Source organism: Callorhinchus milii, unplaced genomic scaffold (genome assembly GCF_018977255.1).
Source record: "Callorhinchus milii isolate IMCB2004 unplaced genomic scaffold, IMCB_Cmil_1.0 Scaffold20, whole genome shotgun sequence".
Taxonomy (NCBI): domain Eukaryota; kingdom Metazoa; phylum Chordata; class Chondrichthyes; order Chimaeriformes; family Callorhinchidae; genus Callorhinchus; species Callorhinchus milii.
In genome coordinates this window covers 612,425-625,999 of record NW_024704761.1, presented here as the reverse complement: position 1 = coordinate 625,999, position 13,575 = coordinate 612,425, and the positions used below count along the sequence as shown (strand labels likewise).

General features: G+C 40.3%; 1 protein-coding gene across 3 annotated transcripts in view; it reads right to left on the bottom strand.

Moving 5' to 3' along the window:
* Positions 1 to 12,307, bottom strand: part of map2k4b (mitogen-activated protein kinase kinase 4b) — a 46,045-nt gene extending 33,738 nt beyond the window's left edge. For all 3 annotated transcript variants that reach the window (XM_042342347.1, XM_007888862.2, XM_042342348.1), the window contains exon 1: positions 12,165 to 12,307. In XM_042342347.1, coding sequence (XP_042198281.1) covers positions 12,165 to 12,252 — 88 coding nt within the window. In that variant the 5' untranslated portion in view covers positions 12,253 to 12,307. The remainder of the gene's footprint in view (positions 1 to 12,164) is intronic.
* Between the last annotated feature and the right edge of the window lie 1,268 nt (positions 12,308 to 13,575).

Sequence of the window (13,575 nt, the reverse complement as noted above, 5' to 3'; positions counted from 1 at the left end):
GAGCACTAAGCTACACGGAGCAGAAAGATGCAGATTCAAATCTGTATTCGTGCTGAGCTCGCTGATCTCTGCATCAGTTGGGATGCAAAAAGTGGTCTCAACAACTATAGCACATGCAAGTGAACAAGAAATTAGCCACCAATAGGTCAGAATTCCCACTCCTCATTGCTGCTTTCCAGTATTTCCTGTTGGAATGCAACAATGCATGGATTTGGGGTTTAGCTGTGCTGTGCCCTCGCCCTTCCCCAGTCAAACAGCCTGCCAGCATTCACTGTAAACTCAGATATGTGTCAAGGCTAAAAAAAAAACAATTCTAACAACACTAGATAAATCTCACCTCGTAGCAAACACATTGCATTCATCATGGTCAATAAAAGCTGAAGAAGGAATAGTGAAATCAGTCCAGGTGGCATGGGAGAAGAGGCTCTGGTGGAGTAAACACCAGTACAAACAAGCTGGACTGAGTGGCCTGTTTCAATGCAGTAGCGTTCTACGTAAAAAATTGTAGCATGGTAATTGAATCCAATTTGGCTCAATACTGTAATTGCATAGCATATAGCTGTATACAAGTGAAGCCAGCCAGTCCAACTGAAAGAGGGCAACAATATCATATATCCCGTATACACTGCTCAAACTTCTTGGGACACATTGAGATTCAGGCAACACCAGACTTTCAGAATGATTCTTTTCTCGATGGCATTAACAAAATGGCAGTTTTTACTGGCAAGGAGCAGTTCACCACTGTGGCAGAATGCTTCACTAAAATACAACTTGGAACATTTAGTCTTCAGGTGCAAGGAGAAACCGAAGTTATTTGATTAAAATTTGTTCACTATATTTCACAATATATGCTGTGGAGTGCTTAGAGACATCCTCCCGACATGAAACAACAACAACATTACATTTGTATAACGCCTTCCATGATTCAAATGTAAAGATTATTATTATAATCTGGAGGAGAAAGCCTGTCATTACATAGGATCTCAAGAGGCATAGGAAACCAACCTAGAGCTCAGCAAATTTTTAAAAACTTGTTTTTAATTTGTTTATTCATTTAAGAAAGTGCGTGTGAAGTGCGTGTTTTTCTTTTTGGTCTCTTCAACGTGGGTAGGAAGGAGTGGGAGTTATTGAATGTTAAGAACTGTAGTGGGAGGAAACCTTGCATTTATATAATGCTTTTTGCGTAAAAGAACTTAAAGGAAGGGAGAGGTGGACTGAACAGAGTTTAGGAATTTAGAAATTGGTGAAAACAAGAACTAAGAGAAAGAAGGATTTTAAAATCAGGAAAGGATAACGAGATGAAATGGCTTTGGAGGAGTTCCAGAGGAGAATGGATGAAGGCTTGGGTTCTAGTGGCGAGATAGAGGAAAGGAAGGATAGGCAATAAAACAGAGAACACTAATAGCATAAACCTAAACTGACAATTTTTAGTTCCCTCATAATTAGGGCTGAGGGTCTGTCAATGTGGCAAAAATGTCAAGATTACTGTGATTTTTCTGTTTGTCCGTAACTTTTCTTTGTGCCTGGCATTTTTCTGGGTGTGGGATTTTAATACAGCATATTGAATACATTTTTAATAGTTGTGCGAATTATTCCATAATTCACACAACTAATAAACGCATTACATAAGGTATGTTTGACCAGCTGAGCAGCCTTCCTTAGCAACACTGTATGCAGCCTAACCCCGTTTTAAAGAGGTATAGTTGAATTTTCATATCTGTAACCTCACAGATTTCCCCCTAAACCCATGACTTTTACGAAATTTATTGTGATAATTTTTGATAAAATTTGGTTACAAATCTGCAGCCCTATTCAATGTTACTGTAAGGTGAAACTCAACCAACTAGGAAGCTATAAGCAACAAAACACTGCCAAAATTATCAACTTCTAAAATAAGTCCAAAACTAAGCACTGGATATGTTCTGGACAGGGGCAGAAGAACTGCCTCTGAAGACATTTGAATTACAGCAAAAAGACAGCTTTTGGCTGCCGCGTTCGCCCACAAATATACGGTCAATTCACTTTACAGTATATTCTGTGAAGCGCTTTGGGACGTCCTCCCGACGTGAAAAGCGCTATATCAAATGCAAGGATTATTATTATTATTATTTTACGCCCAAACTTTCCACTAATACAGTGTGCACATAGAGCCAAAACAACAATTGTTAAGACTTTTTAAATAGTAAATAATTATAGCTAAAGCTATAGTTCTATCATCAACCAAAGTTGGCTCAGTCTGTTTTTCAGCAAACATCAGAACAACTTTGAATCCAGATCAATTTGACAGAGAATCAGAGGACAATGTATTCACATTACAGCAGAAAGTTACAATCGCCTCTGAGGGACAATGATAAAGGATTTGAAAGGCACTATGAGCTGTTCGAGACACTAGATTATAACATCCCTAAAATTCCGGAGGCCATTTTAACTTCCTGTTAGGATGCAGTGAATAGATTTGTGCTCAGTCATACACAACTGAATTTAACCCATTCGCCAGCCTATTTTATTCTGGTACAAAGGGTATGGTAGGTTCTAAGAAGCAATTGGCTTGATTACTGTTCGTACAACTTCAGTTCAGATCACACAGTGCCTTTTGTTCAAATATGTATAATATTTGAATCAACATAATCTTAACGGTGTTGACATATCAAAATAAGTAAAGGTTCCATCAAAAACAAAACCATTTGCAAATATTTCTCCAAATTAAGGTGGAAATTGAGATTGTGCAAAGAAACCAGAATTGAGCATACAGCACGTTTGGCCACTGTCATGAATGATGTCTGTGGCCCACCATTGTCGAAAGTACTCACCACCACAAGATGTTGCAGATGCACATAGATATAGAACTAAGTACTGCACTTGGAAATACTGCAAGTTTTTGTTTGCAGATCTACTAAAAGTGAGGGAAGGACAAGGGCAAAACTGAAAGCAGAAATCAACAAGTCCCAGCTGCGGTGAAGAGGAAGATGCCAAAAGCAGATCTCCAACCACAGCAACAAGTTGCAATACAACAACTGCATTATTTGCAGCAGCTGAAGAGCAAGATTATGGAAGGAGCAGTATTAGAGAACATGGCATAACCAGCTTAGTCTGTAGGCACACATTGAGAGGGTTTCTGAGACCCATATCCATGCAGGAATAAGCAATCAACGGAACAACTACTATTCACACAAAAACAGACAAGGTACACAAATTTCATAGTGACCCTGTCTAACTCTAGGCAGTGTCCATAGTTTCTGAGTTCATTGGGGGAGGGTGGAGGGGGGAGGCAGGAAAAGTGCCAGACATGCACTCCAATATCCCCCAGACATAGACATGTGAAATAAAAGTCACATTGTGTAAATTCTGCCTTCAGGCTACAGCACTGGTTAGTATAGTCTACACACCTAGTTATTGGGCAAACTGTCTGAAACATTGGAGGACAACTTAGCAAAGCAATAACTCCATTGACAACCTGAAAAATATGCGCTCAACTAGGAAAAAAAAGTTCAAATACTGTGGTAAACATCTACAATGTTAAAAATCGTACAAGACATCTGCATGTTCCACCACAATGCACACCACAAAAACAATGCTATCAGAAAAGGCTATGCTTTAGAGTCAAGCCTAAAGGTGTCACTGATTGCAAGAAGCCTATATGAACAGCTGGGCAATTGACAACAACAACAAAAACTTGGATTTATATAGCGCCCTCCACGGCGGACGGTGTCTCAGAGCGCTTCACAGTAACGGATCCCAGGGCCGAGCCAGGGAGGAGGGGGAGGAAGGTGACCAAAGGTGCGGTCGAAAAGAAAGGTCTTCAGCCGAGACCTGAAAATAGGAAGAGGGGGCAAGGCGAAGGGAGTGAGGAAAGAAGTTCCAGAGCCTTGGGAGTAGTGGCTGAAGGCACGGCCGCCGAGGGTGGAGCGGAGGACTCGGGGGATGAGGAGGAGGCCAGACCTGGAGGAACGAAGGCAACGGGCACTGTTTTGAGGAGAGGAGGTCAGAGAGATAGGGGGTGCAGAGGAGTGGAGGGATTTGAAGACAAGGGTGAGGATCTTGAAATCGATCCTCTCCAGGACAGCAGCCCGTACAGTCTGGCAAGGACTGGGGTATCAGGGAGCGGAGTTTGGTGCGGGCGAGAATGCGGGCGGCAGAGTTTTGTATAATTTGGATTTTATGGATGGTAGTGGAGGGGAGACCGGCGAGGAGGGCATTTGAGTAGTTCAGTCGAGAGGTGACAAAGGCATGGACCAGGGTTTCAGCAGCTTTCGGAGAGAGGTATTGGCGGAGACGGGCGATGCGTCGGAGGTGGAAGAAAGCGGTGCTGGTGAGGGACAGGATATGGGGGAGGAAGGATAGTTGGAGGTCGAACCTGATGCTTAGGTTGCGACAGCTGAGCAACTACTACTATATTTCCTGATTTAAGATCAAAAGTGCACAATAGAAGAATACATCTCACGGTAAAATATCATACAGCACGATTGTTAAGTGCCTCTATATTTCACATAGTAGACTTTGGTCAGTTATAATAAAATACATGCCCCCCCACCCCCACATCCTAAAAACATTTACTGCTTTGGATGGTCTAAAAGAAAAGATTAAATCAATTTAGCAGCCACATCTCCTTCATGAGAAATTTCAGGGAAAATTTAGACTGTTTCACATCGCAAAGCAATTGAAGGTTTAAGTTTACACCGTTATTCCTTTCCATATTGGCTATAAACTCATCTTTCATCTCTTGAGCCCACAAACATGGTTTACCAGATTCAGCTGATAAGAGCTTCAAACTGATGACAACCTCTCACTCAATTCTATCTTTCGCAATTACCATTAACAGTCCAAAAACAGATAAACATCACATTGCTTTTCATGAAATCAAACTGACAAGTGTCTCAACTAACAAGCTCAGCAATATCTGACAGAATATTTCACCCTCCTCCCACTACTTCTGGCAATTTTATGGTGGCAGAACTGTGACTCTGGATCTCTTAGTGGCAAACAGTGCATGTTTTAACCTCTTCTTTTAAAAATCCAGATGATCAAAGATCCGAGTCTGAGAACTGAAGCCACTCAACGGTCTTGCCAGACTTCCCACTATTTTCTATTCTGATTTGTATACGAGTACCTGATCTTGACATCACAACACAGTAAGCACATTTCGCAATTCTACTTGTTTTGCAATAACAGGAGCGTTTAATACTCACTACTACTGATGCCAGGGCCTTGGGAGGTCCTCCCGAAGTGAAAGGCGCTTTATAAATGTAATTTTTGTATTGTATTAGTACACAATACTACTAAAAAATAGCAGTCATTCCAATTTCATTAAACAACATACATAAATATATCTTCCAACTTTTATGACATTTAAACTGAGCGGTAGACTTTCAGACAACACAGTTTGGTGATCAAAGATCAAATTAGGAACATTAATGTCTAAGATGGTCAATGTTGAAAAACCTTTCAGTATTCATAATATTACTAACAGCAAACATGACAAAGCACAAACTTTAACATAAGATCACTAAGAATACCTGGATTGCTGCCAATACAGCAATAATCAGATATTCTGAAATAATCAAACTGCTGATTAGCTACAGCATTTTGCTGATTCTCAGGCAGGAGAATCACAGAAAGCTGCTGGTATTGAGCAGCAATGTTTGGTGCATGGCAATAGAAACAAAAATATGACGAGAAAAGCTCATGTTCAATAGCACTTGTCATACAGAGCTTCTCCCCAAACAAACCTTCCATTCATTGCATACACAACTACAAACTGCCGCTTTCAGATCATGCCACTACTGCCCCAGGTGTATGCAGAAGTCAATACCTTAGGAAAAATGCCTTCGAATTTGACACAAAATAGCTGCTTTTCTTATTGCCTTAAATTTAACTTGGAGAATGCACTGTTACCAAGATTCATCCAAAGTAAAAAATAAATCTGTACAGTCACCAACCAGGTTTCTTTAGTAACTCACACTTCAAAAAATATGTTAAAAAAATGCTTCTTGCCTAGTATTATTAATTCATTTCCTCAAATTGTACTCATTGCTAACATCGACCTATAACCACCAATGTGTCCTGTATCAACAGTTTTGTTCTTTCATCTAGGTTTGAAAAGGCATGTATGCATTCACAACACAAAGTTGTGGTCACTCTTTTTCCCTTTCATATTAACAAATACAATGTTCTACTCTCTGCAATTAATTCAATTTTTGACTTTCTAATGGTTGTTTTCTTGGCTTGACCATCCTCAATCCTATAAAGTGGCTTCTCCAGACAAATCCTTCCAATTCTATTGAAGAGATGCTCTAAAAATATTAACATATTTGGCAATGCTGACCAATCACCAACCAGCACATTGTTTTTATTTCAGTATTTCACCCTGCATGCAGCTAAAATTCTTCTTCTAGATAAATTTGGAAAAGCCAAACATAGATTTATAATCCCTATTTCCCTATGTAAAATTGTACAGAAATGCCATCAATCGAACTCTGCTTTTCTGAAATCACAGTGAAAAATGTCTGCAGCACAAATTTTCACATGACCACCATTACATTCACCAAAATACTGCGTGGCTAAAATCGCAATCTATATCGGGGAAGAGATGTAAAGGAGAGTTACTCCCTTGGAGTCATCAAGAATCACAATAATGATAGACACTGAGAAATACTGAACCTATAGTAATGAAAGACACTCAAAAGCCTTCTATGATTTTGAGTGTCAGTTTGCATGCACAGACAAGCTAAGAATATAAGAAGCAAATTTGAATGAAATTATTATAATTTCAAGGCTACAAGGCTTACAATAATAGCGCTTTAAATAATAATATTTTGCAGTCTGCAAGGACATACATGCTGCCATTATAGGAATTTTAAGAAGAACGTTACAGCAATTTAAACCTATTTGCAGTTGATGGCAAATAAGCAACTGTCAGCAGAGATGAAAATCAGTTTATGAACACTCAACTTCTCAAATCGAATCCGTCTTCTAACAAAGAACCTCAAAGCTCAATTATACCCAAATACAGTCTCTGTATTTGGGTATAATTGAGCTTTGACTCAAAGACAAACCCTTCTGTAAAGGTCCACTAATAAAATCAGTCTACCAACCAGGCCAAATTTGCTGATGGAGAACCCCAACCTTTTACCACTTGCAACAATCTGCCTAACCCCATGAATGTCTCAACTTAACTATACACTGAAGATTTCAGGAGAACTGAGCCAAAACAAGCTGAAGTGAACATAAATGATGCAACTTCACCAGTAACTGTTCCTTGTAAATAACTCCTAGGACAGTAATAAATAGACAACCCGTTAAGTGTCAAAATGTGTATTGTGAGGATACTAGCAAGCAAGGAAAGGGAGAATTGTTTATAGGCGAGAAAGAAGTCAAGGTCAAATTAGTAAGGATCTTGAAAAAAACAGAATTGTAAGGTGCAAGATAACGTCATCCAACAGTTACAAGTATAAATGCGCAGAAACAGAAGAGTTTGTAAACAACAAAGGGGAAAACTAATATACAGCATAGAGTATCTCAGTAGGTACTGAAAAGTCATTAAAAATGTACATTTTATATCGGTGATAAATGCTGCAAAATTTCAAATACCTGTAAGACCCAAGACAATCTATACGGTACCATATCTCAGTAGGATAGCTTATCTACTTATATTTCCAAATGAACCCAATCATCAGTCTGCACACTCACATCTTCGCATTAAAAAATCTTTCAGAAATATCATTTCCCAGCATTTACATCTCACACGCTGCAGTGGTGTGGGAACAGACATTTTATTTCTACCCCTTTCAGTTGGCTAGCTACACATTGATGTTCTTGCACCGCAATATATTGTTCAACTTCAGTTGGATAAGGTCAATTGTGACACTGAAATAATACCAGAACTGCAGAAATAAAAATAGAATACTTGACAACCAAAAATTACTATGAGATCTACTGTAATTTGTTCCACTGAAGAGGTTGACTACAAAGTAACTCAAATGTCAGTTTCTCTCAAGGTGATTAAAATTCTGCTGATAAGAACCTTTTTTTTTACTAGATGACAGATGATCCACTGCACTTTGTCAAAGACACAGTGCACTTTTAGAGCAGCTTTTGTGTAAAATTAAGTACTGTATCTCAAAAGCATTACAAAATATAATTGATAGAAAATGAATAGGCAAATAAGGCAACTAATCCAGGCCAACAAAGTTCCAGCAAATAAGTAGACCAGCTGATAATTAATTTGAATGAGGTACAAATTTGAGATCAAATGAGGAATGAAAGCTATTTTTGTGAAAGCAGGTTGGTCCATTTCCTTGCACCCGAACAAGGTAAACGTGACCTCAAATTAATAAAACGATGCATATAGAGAATGGGATGATGATGATCTAGATGTAAATAATAAAACTGTATACAATATATAGTAGAATGCTGATATGTAGCCAAACACAGCAGCCAATCTGTGCCAGCTTCATTCACAATAGTGATAAGGAGGGGAGTTTAAAGGCACTGACTAACAGCACAGTCAATATTAATGCTTGAATTTGATATAGCACCTTATCACGTCTTCGAGATGTCTCAAAGTGCTTCATAGAATATACTGTAAAGTGAATTGAGTTTATTTCGGGGGCGAAACACGGCAGCCAATTACTTACAGCAATGTCCCATAAACAGCCGTGGTAGCAAAATAAAGAATGAAGTACAAAACCTCTCCTCCACGAAGCACAAAAATGACAAAGCATTATGCTCGGGTCTTTTGGGAAGGCGTAGAAAGAGCCTAAACAGGATGATTTCATAAGTTAGAATGTGTAATTTAAAATAGGAATCAAATTTGCATTCATGATCAATTAGTAGACTGAGTGAATTTGTTTTAACCTTAGCTCATGAGTTAGGAAATGTAATTCTGCAATCAACGAAAGTGTTTAAATTGGTTTGTTCTATGACATCAATACAGAAAATATTTTCTCTTCCATCAACCAGAACCGTCTTGCAAATAGTAATGGAGTAACCTAACTGATACAACATGTGACATTTATAATTCTGATTTAAAAACTGACAGTGTGACCTGAGACACGGCTGGGATTTTATCAAGAGTGATTAATGTCATAATAACCTTGCGTTTTTCTAAAGCAAGTGTGTTAAAACACTACTTTTTTTTAAAAAAAACTGAAAACTGACCAGATTCACAATGAGCTACCATTACATATAATAACACCTTAAAAATATTCTGTTCCATCTTGCAGATAGAAAGAACTTCTCAAAGTATTTTACAAAGCTGATCGGGTCATGGAGCAGAAAAGGAGTTTGAGGATACTGACAAAAGCATGATGGAAGAGATTTAGAGGGTTTTGAAGACAAGAAAAAAGGTGCAAGATGAAGGGATTTGGGAGTGAATTACAGAAACCAAGGCATTTAAGCTAAATATCTGGGAATAACATATCTGTAAATCAATGTCATATCATACAAAAGAAAACAAAAATCATCCAAATCAAATCAGAGGTGTGTAAAGAATGAATACATTGTGGAGTCAGTTAACTCATTAGATATGTACACAATATAAAATGTCTTCTTACTATAATATTCCAGTCGCACTGAGTAAAAATTGACACAAAAGGAGTCTAATTGACACAATATGAAATAGTAAATACTACAGATAATTTGAATATTTAACCAAAGAGTATGTATGAATCATTATACAGTTTCTACAACTTTATTTTGATAACTGATGTATGAGCTTTTATATTTGCCATGTATCAAGTGATTTGCTCTCTGCAATCCACTCATGATTAATCATCATTTGCCTTCACATCAGCAATAATATTGTCACCTGAAAACACGTGGCTTCACATAACCAAGGCATGTACAATCACTTCCCTCTTGTTTCTCTATTTTACAAAACCTCCATCAACACAGAAAATAATCCTATAAAACCATGACAAAAATACCACTTCCAGAGCTAAATATTTTCACATCTACATACACTGCACATGGATACACCAATCTAAATGTCAGTCTAGTACAATCCATGTTCATAAAAACTGATTACCTACAGTAATTATAACAACAAACTGCATTTATATAGCAGGTTTCAAGTCAGGAGTATAAAATAGATATCTCACCATATGGTTCTCAGAACACTAAAACATTCAATCTATAACATCCCAAACCCCAAATAAAATTAAAGCTTTGAAATCACTCCCTCTGTATCTAATAATTTTCATTGACGTTACATACTGCTGCTTTGGTACAACCACTGTGCTCCATACAACTGCCAGAATATCGTAATTGAGCCAGCACTCTGGCGGTCTCGGTCCCGGGCCAGGAGGGTATGCAGTACTCCAGGGCACCGATGATGACAGCACAGCCACCCTGGCTCATTGGCAAAACTTGGAAGCAAACATGTCACTGGGAGCAGGGAATCATCCAACTTAGCTGCTGTTAACCCTGCAAGGCAAAGCCCTAACGGGGAGGGTGGTCCTAACTGGACACTCCAGGGTCCCCAGGCCTTGACTGTTGCCAACCTGTGTCTAATACTTTCCGGAATTATATAAGCAGGATACATCCCTCCAGGGAGGGCGTGCGCATTCGATTCCATCAATCTATCTCTGGAATTTCCATGTGAGATGGGATGTGTGGAAATCTCAGCTTGGTTTGGATGCTCTTAAGCATGGCGATGAGTTTCCACATGTCAGTCACCCGGCTAACCAAAAAAAACTGAAATGTGAGCCATGCCCACAGTGCTCCACTCACTGATTTACCCTTCTCAGCACGATAGAGGTTCCACACAGAAATCAATCCCTTTACTACATTTGGGGGAGTCGAAAGAAATAATGGCTCAATGGCTTTTTCAATGGCTGCTCAACAAAGATGGTTTTAAAGCAACAATATTTGCGGTTGCAGAGCTGATCACCTACAGATTCTGCCAGGAGTGGCGTATGCACATTATTACGACAAGGATGTGGAACCTGAAGGTGCACCCATCATATGACTTACTATGTTTTTTTTGGCAACATATTACTAGGAAATATCCTACACCCTTCTAAATTTTCTGTGCATTTTGTCTTTTGAACGATAACATAGCTTATCATTGTTTACCAAAATTCTTTGCAATATTTCCTGTGATTTTTATAAAATCACCAAAAAAATAATGAATGACAATTTGCAGAAGCCAGTATTTTAACAAATATCGTTACCTCCAGGGCATGCCACGCAAATTAAGGGGGGGGAAAGATTTTTAATTTGTTGCAGTCAATTGAGGTACATTCCAAACCAAACAAACATAAAATAATTTTACCTATAATTTTAGTAATTCCTTTCATTACTACCCTGTACAGTATTTGCAAATTGGATTTGTTTTTTTGTAACAGATTAACCCTATAGTTACCATAACTAAAGATAGAAATGGCATCGATGATCTTACCATTAATACCATTTCCATCTACCATCAAGAAACGGAGACAAAAACATCAATCTTAAAAACATGGTAAAACTTACTGTCGAGTAGTCATAAAATTACTCTATAGAGTATCGTGCAATTTTGTGGCACTGAAAGTCTATTTTTGTTTGAATGGCCATCTTGCTTTTCAGCAGTCAAGTGGAACAATTACATTTTTAAAGGTAATACTGCAATTTAACAAATACAATAGAGTAAAAAACAAAACCAGTGGGGGGAAACAATGACGTAGTTACTTAGGCAAATCAACTCTGGCCTCAAGATTAATACTTAAAAGGGCTAAAGATACGAAAATACTAACTACAGTACGCAATACAATTCCTGTAAACAAAAAAAATGACTCACGACAAATACTGCACTGAACGTATTGGCAATCACGTTACAACATTAAAGGCACAAAGCCACAACCTCTAGATTTGCGTTTCACTTTTAAATTGCCAATTTTAAAGTATATTTTTACCTAATCGTAAAGCCCTCTCCCCCCCACCCCCCCCACACACACAGCTCGATTTGAAAGGCTGTGCTAACCCAGAGTCAGCTACTGACTTGAAAGAGCGCATTCCAAAACCGGGGTGAGAAAGGGGGAAAGAAATTTGAAAGGTGGAAATAACAGATCTTACATCAAGGTGGCGGGGGGGGGGGGGGGGGGTAAAAAAAAAATACACACCTATCGCCCATTCGGTGAACACCAGAGTGGGTGTGAGTGAGAGTGCGGTGGGGAAGGAAAGCTTACCCTGCATGCAGGTCGTGCTGCTTTGCTGCTGACTGGTCTGCTGCTGGGCTGAGCTGCTGGAGTTGTTGCTGTGACTGGGAGTCGCCATTGTAGAGAATATTCCCGGGGAGGAGGAGAGGAGAGGAGGAGGGGGGGGGGGGGGGGGAGAGAGAGAGAGAGAGAGAGAGAGAGGGCTGCAATGCAGCAACTCGTCTCTCTCTACTCTCTTTTACTTGACCGAAAAGCACTCCACACACTTCACACTCGGGAGCAGTGGGGGTGGGGTGGGGGAGAGGGTTAGTAGTGGGGGAGGGGGGGGGGGAGAGAAAGAATTTCACCCTCTGATGGGCAGCAGGGAAGCAAAGAGGAACAAAACCCAACGACAAGAAATCTCATGCACCATAAGCACCGACCGACTCCAGATATGTTATATATATATATATGTGTGTGTGTGTCTATATTTAAAAACGCGCTTTTAAAATCATATATATTTATAGAGAGAATAAATAAGATGAACCCGAGAGAGAGAGAGAGAGAGAGTGTGTGGGTGTGTGTGTGGGTGTGTGGGGGAGGGAATAAGAAACCCTTTAAAACGAGCGCCAGCGTTCACAAGAGGCGGGTTTCCATTCGTTATTCATTCGCTAATGTGTATATTAAAACAATGAATGTTAACGGAGGGAAAAGGGGAGGGGGGCGTCAGCTCAGCAAAGAGCCATGGGGGGGGGGGGGGGGGGTGTGGGGGGAGACACACACACACACACACACACACAGCCGCGCGGCCTAGCCTTCCCCCCGCAGCCTGACTCGAGTTGAGGCGGGAGCTGAGGTACACCGGGGGCCACCGGAGCGCCGCCAAAATATATATATATATACCCCCCCACCCACTCCCCCTTGTTTTGGTGTGACTCTCCCCAGCGACAGACGCGGCGGTAGCAATAATAATAATAATAAGAGAGAGAGAGAGAGAGAGAGTGTGAGAGGAGGAGAGGGGACAAACGGCCGCTCGCGCTGAACCGTCGCTTATTCGGCGTCAAGTCGCACAGCGAATGGCCACCACCTCACTGCGCAGGCGCCGACCGCCACCCGCCGCAACCGCCACTGCGCCTGCGCCTCGCTAGCCCCGCCCCCGCCCCCCAGGCCGCGCGGTGCCTCCTGGGATTTGTAGTGCCCCCCCCCCCCCCCACGCTGACCCTGGACAGGACCACAACATTCATAATAATTTATTGTCATAATAATCCTTACATTTTGATACAGTAGCGTCTTCTCACGTCTTCGAGACGTCTCATGGCGCCTCACAGGGTATATGTTTGGGCAAACCGTTTCGCCTACCAAACGCACAGTCACTACACTTTACATAATAATAATCCTGGCATTGGATACAGAGCTCGATATGCGTCTTCTCGACGTCTCAAAGCGCTTCACAGAATAGACT